This window comes from Epinephelus lanceolatus, chromosome 16 (assembly GCF_041903045.1).
Source record: "Epinephelus lanceolatus isolate andai-2023 chromosome 16, ASM4190304v1, whole genome shotgun sequence".
NCBI lineage: Eukaryota > Metazoa > Chordata > Actinopteri > Perciformes > Serranidae > Epinephelus > Epinephelus lanceolatus.
The window spans coordinates 25,805,628-25,821,311 of NC_135749.1; the positions used below are offsets into that span (position 1 = coordinate 25,805,628).

General features: G+C 40.0%; 1 protein-coding gene across 2 annotated transcripts; it reads right to left on the reverse strand.

The window, feature by feature from the left end:
* Positions 1-7: 7 nt before the first annotated feature.
* Positions 8-14,452, reverse strand: abrab (actin binding Rho activating protein b). Of its 2 annotated transcripts, XM_078175706.1 has the most exons (3): positions 13,491-14,452; positions 11,563-12,089; positions 8-149 (listed from the first exon to the last, which is right to left on the reverse strand). In XM_078175706.1, the coding sequence occupies exons 1-2, from the start codon at positions 14,276-14,278 to the stop codon at positions 11,606-11,608; spliced, it is 1,272 nt and encodes a 423-aa protein (XP_078031832.1). In that variant the 5' UTR covers positions 14,279-14,452; the 3' UTR covers positions 8-149; positions 11,563-11,605. The 2 variants fall into 2 exon arrangements, with proteins under 2 accessions (XP_078031832.1, XP_033493117.1); XM_033637226.2 differs by lacking the exon at positions 8-149 and having other exon boundaries at positions 5,667-12,089.
* Between the last annotated feature and the right edge of the window lie 1,232 nt (positions 14,453-15,684).

Here is a 15,684-nt window from a genome sequence, read left to right on the forward strand (position 1 = left end):
AGGATCCTGGGAAGTGTAGGCTCAGCGCTTTGAGGGATATGAGGGGGAAAGCAAGTTTCCTCAGTTTTGCAGAGAAAGCGCCTCTCTTTGCCTCTCTCCGTCTGTGCCACACACACTCTCTTTGTGTGTGCATTTGCGCGTGTCTTGTCCTAACAAAAAAAAAAAAAAAATCAAATCACCACATTAAAGCACACAAATATTCCTATTGATAGGGCAAGGCATATAAAGTGGCTCACACTGAAATTAACAGCAACATTTTGCCACATTTAGCTTCAGACAATGTTTAAAAAAGTGGTGTGAATTTTTTAAAGTCAATTTTTACCACATTTACAGCAATGTTTGAAATGTGTTAAATATAATGTCACCATTAAAATCTAAATATCAAATGATAACCTAAATGTTAAATGTTAAGTCTACATGTTAAATCTAAAGCTAAATGTTAACCTAAATGTTAATGTTAATCTAAATGTTAAATCTAAACATTAAATATTAAATCTAAATGTTAAATCTAAATCTAAATGTTAAATATAAATGTTAAATGTAAATCTAAATGTTAAATCTAAAGCTAAATGTTACCCGAAATGTTAATGTTAATCTAAATGTTAAATGTTAAATATAAATGTTAAATATAAATATAAATGTTAAATCTGAAGCTAAATGTTAACCTAAATGTTAGTGTTAATCTAAATGTTAAATATAAATGTTAAATCTAAATCTAAATGTTAAATCTAAAGCTAAATGTTAAGCTAAATGTTAATGTTAATCTAAATGTTAAATGTAAACCCCATAAAAACATGTCATTGTATTTCTAGGCTACAGCACATTTCATTACAGTTAAACTCAGAATTATTTGGATTAAAATGCATGCAGCAACAAGTAACATGTACAGAGAAATGTAGTAAAAAAAATAGAAGAAAATGCAGCAAACCATGCACACAAACACACATACACACTGAAAATAACTCCAGGAATTCATTATAGTTTTGCACATGGACTCAGTTGTGATAGATCTCGTCATCACACAGTTTCTTCCAGGGAATATAGGACCAAAACAACCAAAAGCACTCTAGATCTGCTTTAAAGTTAGATACCACTACTTGGAGGAATAGTTCAAAATTAAAATTTTTCGCTTTGATGCTGAGAGTTTAATTAGAAGATCTGTAGCTCTTAACTTAACTTAGCTTACAAGAAACAGCTAGCCAGGCTCTGTTGAAGGTAACAAAATTAGCACCTCTGAGACTAATTAATTTAAATGTTAGCTCTCCTTTCAAATCACTCCTCACTTTGTAAAAGGGACAGTTCAACCCATAATCAAATACACATATTATCCCTCTTACCTGTAGCATTATTTATAAGTCTAGATTGTTTTGATGTGAATTTCAGAGTGTTGGAGATATCAGCCATACAGGTGTCTGCCTTCTTTCTAATGGAACTAGATGGCACTCAGCTTGTGGTGCTCAAAGCGTCAAAAATACATTTGAAAAACTCAACAGCGATGTCTCTTTCTAGAAATCCTGACGCGGTTACTCAAAATAATCCACAGACCTTGTGTGTGCGAAGTTTCATGTAGGAACTATTTTCTGACAAACTATACTCGCCAAACGAATTACTGTGCAGAAGGAAGCTTGCATGGAAAAGAGGCTTGTGATAGTGAGAGATGTAAATGTTAATGTAGGTCCATGCTTCTCTGCACGATGATTCTGTTGGTGGGTGTAGTTCAGAAGAAAGAAAATAGTTCCTTTAGAAACTGCTCACAACAAGGTCTGTGGATTATCTTGAGTAACTGGGTAATGATTTCTGGAAAAAGCGACATTGCTGTTGAGTTTTTCAAATGTATAATTTCGGTGCTTTGAGCACCACAAGCCAAGTGCCATCTAGTTCCATTATACTGGAGAGAAGGCAGACATCTCTACAGCTGATATCTCCAACACTTGACAACTCACACCAAAACAATCTAAATTGATAAACAATATTACAGGACAGAGGAAAAATATGTATTCTTGATTTTTGGGGTGAACTGTCCCTTTAAAAGTTGAAATCAGGGCGAAGGCTGAATTCAAGAAAGAAATCATGTTGGCTGCTGCTCTGTTTGTCATTAAGTCATAAAACCTTTGATTGCCCTCATCCATATTCAGCTTCGTGGGTGTTAATGCTTTTTGCACTCCACAGCAATAAAACAGTATCTTATTTTTTCAGTGACTGTGTCTAAATGTGCATAACATAATTATCAGGTCCTCAGACTCACAGCTACAATAGAGACTGTAAATCCTCTTTGGTATGCTAATTAAACTGACACATCTCCTCTATGTGTCAATTAAATGTGCAACTTTTCTTCCTGTCTGTAAACGTTCCTGACTGTGTGATGATGTTATTGTCATCTGTCTATGTGTGATGTTGGCTACACTGGCAAGTGAGCATATATATGAGCTGTACCAAAAACGAAATCAGTGTACCTAGGTCATGATGTCATTACACTGAAGTGACATTGTACTGCTGATAACCTCTCAAGAACAAAGGAAAGCATGACATTTCGAGCATAGTATACACCATAAGATTTATTTGCAGATGTGGAGGGATTGTCAGATTTGACCCCTGAGGACCAAGTGACGAGATGACCCAATGAGAACATGCATCAGGCACACAACACTCTGTGTGACACAGAATGTACGACTCTGCTCCGAGGTGAAACCCTGTGATTTTAGAGAGTCCTGTGAGTGGACAAATCTGACATGGCTGCCAGTCCACCAGGTCTAATGTTGAATGGTCTAATTTTGGAACTAGACAATGTAGAAAAACATTAGGGGGGCATTTCTAGCTAAACTGGGTACGCTCATTTGTTTGGTGATACTTCTGAGATCACCAGAATTCAAGGCAGTGCAATAAGGTCAAGATGAAAGTAAAATTTACCAAAAAATTGAACTTTGCAAATGGGCACCCAGTGGTGTCACTGTAGCAAACTGAGTTGCACAATTTTACTTTACTTCATTTACCAAATCTGGATAAATATTTATGTAGTGCAATTTTGAATAAGTGTTGGATATGAGATAAATGTTTGTCAAACCACAACCTCCAGGGCTGAAAAATGAAGCCAACATGGAAATGCCAAAAACTGCAGTTTTCTGAACAGCGAGTTGAGGCTGGATCCAAAACAGAGTCAATTCCCATAGAGCCCCATGTTAAAATGCCCAAATTTACAGCAGAAAAAAAACATGTTTACAGCCTGGTACAAAAACTGTTTTGGTTTCTGATTTCAACTTTCATGACAACTGTACAGGGGGTCAGTTTTTATATAATTGACCTGTTGAGTGACTGACTGTCTGCTAATAGTGTCCTCGGCTCCTACATCAGATCTACCCCTTGCTCCTCCACAGCGCCAGCCTCTCGCCCAAATATGATCACTTCTGGCTCCAACAAACCAAGATGGTGAAGGCTGAAATGCCAGACTCAAGGCTTCAAAACAGGAGTCCACCAATCAGTGAGTGACGTCACGGTAGCTACGTCCATTATTTTACAGTCTATGGTCAAAACATGTTGTAGTTGCTGTTGTCATGCAGGAAAAGAAACTTTTTTTAATGTTTTATATATTGAACACACATTAAAGAACAAAAACTCATCGAGGAAACATGCATATAATATTATACGATATAAATGTTATTAAACTAGTTGAAGAAAATAAACAAAAAATATAATGAACCCTTTCTCTGCCTCGGTTGCCACACAATCATTAACACAGGAGTTAAACATTTGTTAAAAGCCTGAAGTTTTTCTTCCTCTGCACTGTAAAAAGTTATATATGTTAAATGACAACAATAATAATAATAATAATAATAATAATATCGTACAATTCCCTCATGATCACTAAACTATGTCGGCAACACTATTGAATCTACATAATACTGTGTTGTATTCAAATGCATATGACCAATGTGCCTTTTCCTTTGTAGGCTGTTTGACAACCTGAATGCACCCTTTGTTATATATTTGCATAGTGTTGGTGATTTACACATATCATTGAAATCTCCCATGACAGCACATGCCAATGGACTTGCAAAGCAGCTAATGTGGGGTTGTTGCTACTGTGTGATGAACTTCAAGGACAGGTACTGAACCACGATGTCTACAGACTCAAATGAGTAAGCAGCAGGTATCCATGATTCTGTAACGGCAACACAGTTGTGTCAAACTTTGTGTGCATTTTGTGTTCTGTCCTATTTTTACAGAGAAACCATGACATGCACTGAATCGCTCGCTGAATGTCATCTTTACAATGGAGGGCATTGTCTCAAAGTCTTTCATAATACATCCTTATAAAGTTGGGGCAAAGCTTCATGTTACGTATGCCTGTCCTTCAGCAAATATTTTGTTAAGTGACACCATAGCTCTAACAGTAGTTCCCTATTCTTTACTGAACAAGCTCAAGCCAGGTTAAAGGAAAATTGGTGCCATAATCCACCTTTACTAGTGACCCTATCCTCTTTTGGAATAATAGGCTTTGAGGTCTGTGACTGGCTTGAGGAATATTTACATTGTTTCCTCCTCTGTGTGCCAACTTGATTATCATCAAATTAAACATGCATTGTGTTTGGAAACATAACACCAGCTGAAATAATTATATGTTGCTGTGCTACATGCCCCATTAATAAGTCTATCAATCACATCCAGCTTTTCAGTCAAACATATGTTATATACTTTAGTGTGATGTCTCAAAATAACTCAAGTTTATCCTGAATATCTATTCATACTTATTTTGGACATGTCTTCAATAATTGCTTTAGATTATGATTACTAACTTGAATATTTATGGGGCAAATGAACAAAGAGAAACAGTCTAGCAGTTTCACGCCTCTTCAGCAAATCTCCACTTGCTCACAGTGGTGTTCCCTTTGAAAGTGTACACTACCTATTTAACAACTCTGCAAATACAGCGTCTTACTGCCTAGCAACTCGACAGCTTTAAATATGTCACTCCACAGGTAAACACCTACAACGTCAACGTAGAAGTGGCTTCCCTTTTACTGGAGGCAACTGGAAAAAAATTAATCACACTTAATCCCAAAAAACACATGGAGTTATGAGTGAACAAACACAACGTGGCCACAAAGTATATTTCTTCTTAACATGTGCACCACCTTAAAAATGGAGCATATGTTACACTTGCAACGTAAACCTTTGAACTCCAAGGCTACACACTGCAGTGGAGCTGTCACACAGTTACTTGTCACAAATTTTTATCGCCTTGAATCACTACTCGCCCTCTCTGTTGTGGTACGCCATTTTCTGCCTACATCATGAAGTCGGTCTCAACATCGAGTTGAATATAGTTGCTAGCATGTAGCATCTAAACCGACATGCAGCCAGGGCTTGACTGGAAATCAAAACTTAACTGCAGCTTTAAGAGCCCTTGTTTGACGTGCCTTTATGTGATTAACCTGTGATCTAACTTGCAAGCTAGGATCACTAACTCCCCAAGCCTTCTGACTTTATTTTGTAGTATTAAAGTAACAAAAACGCTTAGGGGAAATGTATTGGAGTAAAAGTGGAAGTTGACAGAAATATAAAAACTCAAGTAAAGTACAATAATCCCAAAAATACTGTACTAAAGTACTGTAATAGAAAATGAATATATTCTATTAGGAGACTGAATAAAGATTCTCAGAGAAGACAAAATCTTTTATGTGGTTTATTTTTGCAAGAAGAGCAATCGGGTCATACAGAGACTTCAGTATCTGAGTGAGAGCTGAAAACAGTTACTAACAGTCAGACATTTATAGACAGGGCAGAAAGGTCACACAACAGAGGTATGCAAGCAGTTGATAAGGAATAGGTTTGAACCAGTTCTGTGTGGCTTGACCAAGGACAAGATGAATCTGTTACAGGACACTGTTGCTAAAGTAACAAACACACAGACACTTTTGTTCTGGTGGTTTCCATTGTCATGAGCATAATAAGACAGTGGTAGAAATTTCCATTAGAGTACTTTTACAAAGTACAGTATTATTACTTTGTAACATTATACCACTGGACCCAGTCGACGGGTGGCCACCTTGACATCTCACAGTCCTCAGAGGTCCAATCTGACTTCCCTCCACATATGAAAATGAACACTGTGGTATGCACTAAACATGTTAGAAATTTCATGTTTGCCTTATAAAATGTTGTGGCTATCCAATGTACTGAAAGTGAATATTAGGAGGCAAATGGAGCATCTGCAAATTAATTCAAGGGGACCAACACATTCTCACTCCAACCTTGTCACATATTGATGTTTGGTCATCGACTTTCCACGGCCACATAGGACGTGCAGTGTACCCTCTGTGAGCTGGCGCTGTCGACACTCTGGGGCGCCATGTCAAGCTCTGCCTGGTATTGTCTTCTTTTGAAAATACACTTCCTTTTTAACAGGAAATTTAACGTTTTCATAAGTCTCTTTCAAAATAAACGCATTACGTAGGTAACGAAAATTGATTAATTAAATTGAATTAATGTTTTTTCCTTCGACAACAAAAACACATGGTAAGGTTTAGGAAAAAATCCCAACAGGGATTGGTTTTAGAATCTTACAGAACGCGAACCACTCTCTCAGTTGAAAGTCTGGGACAAGCTGAAAGTTTGTTGGACCCATCCACCACCCCTCCCACCCACCTGTCCCAGTTGGACTTTCGTTGCCTTGACTTTCCTCTTTGTCCCACCGTGTTTCCCCCTGACGCTGCCAGGTTCTATTAAACTATAACGGCAACTGGCTGCTTATCATACCGACGTTAAAGGGCGCTTTTTTTCTGTTGGTTTCTGACGTTACAAGTCACTGCCCAAGCAATGGTTTTTGACGACTGAGGAGTGAGACCAGGATCAGGCGACCTATTATGCTAATTTTCAGGCTCATACTTGCATTTTGGGTTTTGAGTAGAACATATTTACCTTACTCTATTTTTCAGAAAACACTTTATTTTCCTCATTCTGTCTGTGCTGGAACACCCCCTGTCATCCTCTGTATGAAACACTGTTGGATCACCTGTCTCTTTATCCCCCCTCCTGAACAGACCCAGTCTGCTCTGACTCGTCAGCGTTTCCGGGTCTTTCGTATCTAAGTGTTTCTGCACTGTTATTGCAGCCGGGGCATGACTGCAACAAAAAACAGCAGCACTTTTTACTGTGAAAAATCCCCAATAAAAGCTTCTAAACACAACTGGACATGTTCCAGCAGGAATAAGATCTGAAAGTGGGGTGAAATTCACAACATCAGCAACCAAGATTACATGTTTCACTGATGTTAGCATGTGGCTACATGTAGCAGTGTATGCTCTGTGATATAAACACTTTATGTCACTTGCAGTGGTGTGCCTGGAGCACATGACCATATAAAGAAATCTTCATGAGCTGACGTCAGCTTGTCTCAGAAGTAGAAAAAAACATTGGGAATAGAATATTCAGAGCACTCTGACACCTGAGGTTTTTGCTCACATGGATTACATAAGTTTACCTCATTATCTGAAACTTGCCACATTTGATATGCACATCTGATATTGTAACATTATATATAACAGAAACTGAGTAAAGGATAAAAGGCCCTCTTAGGAGTAAAATATCTCCAGAGAGAAATATGCAGCACAGGTATTAGTAGGAAACATGTAAACAAAACCAATTGTCACAAGGGGCCCAGCCTACTACCTGCCTGCCTGTGTCATGGTAACATTTTATGAGTGATATCCTGTAGTGATGAACAGATACTATAGGTGACAGAATGAGGAAGTCTGTCTGTTTCTTCAGTGTGGTGTGTAACAGGTGTGTCTGGTCTGTTGGTATGCATGTCCGGGTTCCTTCCTGGTTTCTTCTTTTGTTTTAAGGTGTGCTCAGCCTGTCTGAGAGGTTTCTCTGACTTCCTGTTAACTGATAATCATGTACAGTAACTGTGTGAGTGTGTGTGTGAGTGTGTAGTTGTGCTTAATCTTCCTGCTTGTTGTAATGGGGTTTTGAAGAAGAGAATGTCATGAGTCATAAATTCAAGCCTACTAAAAGTAGAGACAAAGAAATCAACAAAACAAAAGGTAGAAACGAAAAGAAAATTATATTTTTGTGAATAAGTGGCAATTGTAAAACAAGTGCTATTGTGCTGAGTGGAGTGTGTTAAAGAATTGGTAAAGTTCATTCATTCAAAGTTGAGAAAGTCAGAAAAAGAGCCGAAAACATTCTCTGTTCTACAGTGTAGCTGCAGCAAGCTGTTTTTAGTACAGCAATGGATGCCTGAGGATACTTTTCCCTCCCTGCATACAGTCAGCTCCCCGGGTCACCCCAGTGTCAAATCCCTAAACTAATGACTGTCACATTGACATAGATATATCAATCAGAAATAAAGTGTGATTGTCATTGAATTGGTTTGGCAGAATTGCTGAAAAATGGTAGCAACTGCTCCCCTCCTCTGTGCTCAGCAGTGTTGTTAGCAGGTGGATCATCGGCAGCACAGTATTCTCTGATGAAGGTGATGACTACACAGACCTGACCACTGTTAAAGCACAGTGTCACTGTTGGTGGGATACATGTTGAAGGGGTGGCCTGTGGGCTGGCCTGCATACAGCATTCGGCCCCTGTTAGTGGTGACCAACACTGACTAGGACTGTAGTTAATGGTATGAACTGGTTGTATTTATTGCAGGGCTTCTGTTCCCGATTGCATTATTGAACAGTTTATATTTATGAACTACACCACCACCTGTACAGCACCTTTGTCATGGGTAAAAAGAAATTGTCTTGATGATCCAGTGTCCATGATAATTATGTCACCATGTCAGACTGTTCGTATCATGATCAGTGTAAGATGGAAAGAGACAGTTTATTTTTTTAATCATATCCTGAAATAAAAGTGCCTGCATTATTACAAGAAAGACATTACACCTGGTTCATGTGTTGGGAGAAAGCAAAAGTTAGGATAAAGGTTTAAAAACAAAGTACCAAACTGTAATGTGAAAACACTGTGCTGATGAATCAGAGAATACGCCTGAATCTGCAGCTCCTCTAGGCTTTATGGAGTGTTATAGTGAGATTCGCCTCATTGTCTAGCAGTCCAGTTCACAGCTTTACTGTTTTGGTTCCCTCTCATTGCTCTCAAAGCATCGTTTTCTCATAGCAATTGTTTTCAGAGGAAAAACCCCACTGTACACCACAGCCTCAGCGCCACACACTAGACAGACACATTTAGAGACAGCAGCTAAAGAGAGAGAAATGACCTCTCGGGAGTTGGTAGAGACCAAAAACAGAGCTAAAAGTAAAGTAAATATTGTCCTTGCATTCAGCAGGTGGACACAAACACAACTCCAATTAAATAAATGTAACGTTGCTCCATATTTGTTGGATTTATAAATAAGCAACTTTGCCAACAAGTTCACTATATCAAGTTAAAAGGTGATATGTCACTGTTGTTCTGCTGCCCTCAAGTGGCCAAAAAATGATCTTACTGCAGGTTATGAACTGCAGGTGTACAGTGTTTTGTTGGATATGACTCAACAGTTTGGTTCTCACCGTGTTTCTTTTCCTAACCACAGTATCTTTACTTGCCTAAACCTAACCTCCGTAACTTAATGCTAATTACGTTACTTGACGTTAAGTACGTAACGTCATTCCTGGGGAGCCAATTCGTAAAGTATCATATGAACCATTGTATGAGGATACATTGGCATATGAATAAAGATACATTTTAAAAAAGATTATATAAGGGTTAACTCGTCATCAGATGACAGATTCCAAGATTGCATTTCGGCCAGTGCTTTCTGTCACTGGCAGAGACAGTGAACTGTTTACCTGCTGTTCAAAACCAATTGGTTAATACTACTTGGACTACACTATGCATATCAGCTACTGCTTATAAACAGTATTTCCATTTAAAGTTGCAGTCAACCCTAGATTTGCTATGAGCTATTGTTGAATTTTTTTTGTTGGTGTGTCTGGATTTCCTTTTAGATGCATGCTGCTTATGCTCTGGCACCTAGTCACTTCCTTTTTTATAAAGTCCCAGCCTCACCTGTCTGCCATGCCAATGAATAGAGAGGGCAAATGCACAGCCACATACTTCCAGTGGGTCATAAGGGATGATTGAGAGGGATTACTTATGAAGGAGTCGATACTTTGTTTTTGTTAAGGTTTCAGTTCACAAGCAGACCCAAATGCAGCACAGCCAGCAGGCAGGTGGATTAAACAGAAAAACAAGCTTTAATGTAGCTGATAAAGTATATCCAAGACAGGCAGGTAATGAAACTGAAGATGCAGGCAGACGTAATTCAAAGTACAAAAGAAAGAAGCACCAAAACTAAACTGAGAACAAACCAGGATGGTACCATGACTACGAGGATGACCAAAGAGAAGCAATCCAACTAGGAACACGAGAGATCAGCGCAAGCAGGGAAAGCAAACCAGGGAATGAACTGACAAAGGACAAAACTAATCACAAGAACAAGACACGGCTAAAGTAGGTGGGCATGGGCAAAAGGAGGGAAAACACAGGGGTTTGCTGACAATGACAGCGTGGGTAGGGAACATAGGGTGAAGCAAACAAGACTAATAGAAGATAGGGGTGCAGGGAAAACTCTGGAAATAGGGAAGGACTAATGAGACTGATAGGAGGCAGGCGTGACAGGAAACAGACAAAGATAGGGAGTAACATAGGAAGACATGACTCATGAGGAGACTGACTTTCATAATAATGCAATAATAGAAAACTAAAGGACATGACAGTCTTTTCATAAAATCCTGCATCGTATGCCTTTAATGAGAGTGCAAGTAAATACCTCAAATGCACAGTATGCTTCAGTGTGGCAAGAAAACAAATAGCATTCTCAATTCATCAGCTCATCACCCCTATATGTCAGACACCAAAAATAGCTGCTAAAATTGTTTCCGTATTATTGTACAGACTGCAAAGAATTCCACTAACACTCAATAACTGGATGTGAAAAGGAAAGCTTTCCTTTTTTCCCCCAGACAGCCATAGTCACCCCTTACATTAATCATTAGAGGCTCAGCCAAACAGGCCACGAGATTTAAAAGTGCTGTGGTCTGCTCTGTTCCTCTGCATTGTGCCTGCTGCTGTATAATGAATGCTGAGCTGCAGGTATTCAGGCAATGAAACCCAATCCGTGTTTGAATTACTGTGCTGTACTACACTGCGAGGCTGCTGGTTATTTGGTACATTAACACATAGTCAAGTATCTCATTAACATAAGCCATAAAGAAAGTGCGAAAGAGACACGTATGGGAACTTTGAATGGAAACTTAAGCGGCCCAAAAACTAGAACGCTAACTCTCCAGAGCTCCTGATTTAAAACTTCAAAGTCTTTTTCAAAATATGTGCGTGGCAGCTACAACTCAAAATGTCCACAACACTGACAGAAAGAGTCGACAGAAATAGCAGCAAAATATTCTTTTGATAATCCACATGAATTCATCCGCCAAGCTTTGTAGTCTCCACACTCCTTTGATATTGTTCTGCAAGCCTCCACTGAATAGACCCAGGTCAGACTGTATTTTAAATCCTCCTCTTAGCCCTGCTTGATAATGACTGAGGTTATTTCACAAGTACCTGTAAGAGGATTGCCAGTGCCACTCTGACCCAGGTGTTAACATCACACCAGCAGAGTAATGATCACTCCATCATCCTGGCCTTGCCACAGCATCTCCCCTTCAAACGCCACCTTCCCGTGTTTCCTGGCTCTCATCAGGATCCCCACTACCTTATCAGAGATCCGAACATATCTGTCAAACAGCTGTCCAAACGTGATGCGGGTCTTTCCGTCTGGGTCTGGATCAGCCATAGTCCTGATAACGTAGCACATGTCAGCTATCTCGCGGTGGATGTGCTGCTCGGCACGTTTGGCTCTCTCTGCAGTTTTGGATCCCTCCTTGGGGCGTCCGTAACCGTCCTCACCCTTTTGGATGCGGAGGGACATGGAATAATCATAGTCGAAATATTCACTGAAGGGGTTCAGTTTCTGGTTGATGGTGTGCTCCGAGGCCCAGTCCTGCCAGCGGCTCTTGAGGTTTCCCACAGCGCTGTATTTCTTGGAGAGGGCGTTGATCTTGTTGGCATCCTCAGCTTCCTTTTTGTACCTGAGAAGGAGGTCAGATTATGTTACAAATAAGTAAAAATATACAATAGGCTCAGATCTGTTTTGAATCTGCAATAGGAGCTGCAAATATTCAATAGTAAGAAGGTGTTGTTTTTTTTAATTTGGTCTTAAGGGTCAATGCAGACCTAATTCACAGGTTTCCGAATGTCTTGGTCATGAGATGCAAGGAGAATTGAAAAGTGAGTAAAAGATGAGATCATGGCTAGTCGTTTTTATGCCTTAAACTGCAAGAATCACAAAACCAAAGTTCATTCTCACAAGAAGGAAACCTCCCTGTTTGCCCATGAGACCTTGACGCCCGCCTCTCTAAACATGCCACGGTTGAAACCCAAATACTGTGAGATAACCTTTGAAATCTTTGACTATGTTGATTTAAGTTCTAATGGAATAGGTACTTGATCTTTTTGGAAACTGCTACTTCCTTGAAGACTTATCATCTTGACCTCATGGTGCACAAGGGCATGTAGATACGAATTTCTGCCCACTCTGTCGAATCAAGTTACCTTTCTCTCCACAGCTAACAGTTTCCTGAAGGAATACTTCACCTCCCAAACTACCATTTGCATATCAGGCACTCAACCCATGTTACCTTGAATTTATTATCCAGTTGTATGCTCAGTACTTTCCAAACGGACAGCTCTTTCCAATAGGGAACTGAACTAAAAGTGAAACCTCTTCAAAGCCAGACTCCATTGACAAAAACAGCAATTTTACCTCGCTGAACATGGGAGCTGTTGGTCTACCACAGCCTCCATCAGTTAGTTTGTTTGTTATTGTGTGCCTCTAAAGTTTAAAGGGTTAGTTCAGATTCAGCAAAGTCATGCAATAATGTAAACAAACTAATCGAAGTAGTGGTAGACCAGCATTTCCCATTTTCAGCAAGATAAAATTACTGTTTTTGTTAATGGAGCTGTGAAGAGAGCATAGGTAAGCTTAACTTTCTGTGCAGTTCTGTGTCAGAAAGGAATGTCTGTTTTGGAAGTACTTAGCAAACCAATGGAAAAATTAGACTTGGATTACACTGCACAAGTTGTGTGAGAGTTTGCAAACTGGTGTTATGATATAGTTTTGCTGTGGACCCCTATGACTACAATTCATCAATAATTTTCTCAGTTTTTAAAGTCTTTGTTCACCTCATGTAAGAAAATCAAAGTTTTCTTCATGAATCACCATAACATGGAGTGAGTAACTGACGTACCACTTATGCTTTGGGGGGGTGAAGTAGTCCTTTGAGAAAGTAAAGATCCTTTTTCGTCTGACCTTCAAGAATTGAGTGTCAGTGTTGTGCCCCTATTTTCTTAGCATTTCAAAACAAATTTCATTCAAAACAACATCCTCTCTGTACTGGAAAAATATTATGAAGCACACTGATCGTACTCACGCAGAGATTGACGGTCTTTTAATCCGTATTGCTGAGTAAGACTCTTCTTCAGAGTCTTCTTGCTCTGCTTCTTTCAAAAAGCTTGTCCTGTGTGTTTGAGCATCTTCCAAGTCCAGCCTCTCCTTCTCTGCCTCAGGATGTCCACTGTCACCTTTATCACCCCCACAGGTACATCCCTTTTCTGGTCCACCTCCCTCTTTCCCAACTTTGTGCTCTTTCTCCACTTGCTTCCAGCTTTTGGTCAGAGATGACACCATGTTGGAGCATTTTCTGCGGCGTGTCGGCGAGCTTTTCTTCTTCAGAAGCCTGTCAATCTCCTCATCTGATGGCAGAGACTCCCTCTTGATCCTCTCTGTCAGGAGCGCGATGCCGGCACCTTTCTCTGTTACCCCGCTGGTAACCGTCTTCACCACTTGCTTTACCTTGATGCCAGATGTTGGCTCAGTTGAAGTCTTGACCTCCTCAGTCTTGATTGCATCTTTGGTCTCCTTGTGAGGAGTTGTCTTTTGAGCCTCCCCAGAGCTGATTTCATGATTTTGAGGAGCTTCTGTTGGCTGGATCTGAGTGAGAGGATGCTTCTTTGGGACCCATGTCTTTCTAGGTACCTCTTCTGGTCCTCCCAATGAATATGGACACCAGCCGCTGGGTTCACTGGCCTGCTTCTTCTCATTGTCCGTCACCCACTTCTGCCAGCTGTCCATAAGGCTGCTCACCATGCTAACAGTGCGCAGCTTCTTGATGTTCCTGTTGGTGGATGGCTTCCTTTGGCTGCTCTGTTTGTCAGACATGATTATAAGTATTAATGTGTCAAATTAGGCACAATCAAACCTGCTAAGTGATCTTTCTTTACAGCTGTCAGTTTCGCTACAACATATTCATCTCCACTCTGCGCAAATCTTTGTTTTCTCTGACCAGTTCTCCCTCTGCTCCTCACGCTTGCAGCTACAGCTCTAAAATGGGGAGAGCAAACCCTAACATGACGGTGGAAAGTATTCGAGTCATCCCAGGCTACCGTCCTGATCATCTTTCCCTGACATCGGTCACCCCTACGGACTCATGTTTCATCACAGATTGCGGAGCATGTAACTGGAGGTAAACAGGGCATTGGATCAGGGGGTGCTAAGCTTAATTAGTGAGTGCACTGATACAAAGACCACCAAAGACGTATGCCACATGAAATGTACTCACAGTATACTTTATTTACTTTATACTGCCACTAGCTATTAAAAGTCTTCAAGCAAAATGCAGATAGACAGATAGACATGTAGATAGATAGATAGATAGACAATCTCTTAGTAATCAAGGGACTATTGACAGTTACTCACGTCAGCTGTTTTTCTGCACATTATGAAAACACCCCCACAAATTTAGATGACCTTGCACAGTGGGAGATAACCAAATGATCTTATGTCCACACACTCTGCTTAGCACTGTCTTTCCCAGTGGTGGGTGAGGTGGGTATTCAGATCCTTTTAATTAAAAGGACTGTTACTCAAAGTGCGGCCTACGGGCCAATGGCTGCCTGCAGAAACATTTTATGCGGCCCAAAACATGACATGAAGTGCATTAGTTATATTTAAATCATTTACGGTCCATTCAAACAATTTGACTTTTAAGTTTTACATTTCAGATGTTAACTAGAAGACTGCATCAAACTGCACCCCAACAAGTGTCTGTCAGATTAAGGATGACTACTTTGTAGAAACCTTCTGGTTGCAAGGCCACTCATGCATGGGTAGATGTACGCTTCCTTCTGCTCGGTGATATGGTTGGCAGGTGTAGATCAGTAGAAAGAAAATAGTTCCCACATGAAACTGCTCACAACAAGGTCTGTGGATTGTCTTGAGTAACTGGGTCATGATTTCTGGAAAGAAACATTGCTGTTGAGTCTTTCAAATGTAGTTTTGGTGCACTGAGCACCACAAGCCGAATGCCATCTAGTTCCATTATATTTAAGAGAAGGCAGACATCTCTATGGAGATTGATTTCGGGGTGAACTGTCTCTTTAAGGCAACCCTTGGTATTATTCCTCTGACATCTGGAGTAGTAGGATATGGCTTTAAAATCTTACCAACAAGTTATTTCCAGAGGCTTTAAATCCAGAAAAATAATTCACAACTTACACTTAAATCAAAACATTTTGGAGTTTATGCACACTATCAGAATCTATCAGATGCAGCCAAGACTTAAAGAG

Bases quoted from the DNA above. Each gene is read 5' to 3' on its own strand.
- abrab (XM_078175706.1), bottom strand. From the start codon at position 14,278: ATGTCTGACAAACAGAGCAGCCAAAGGAAGCCATCCACCAACAGGAAC. The intron at 12,090-13,490 runs GTGAGTACGATC...CCTCCTTCTCAG, and splicing joins AAAAGACCGTCAATCTCTGC to GTACAAAAAGGAAGCTGAGG.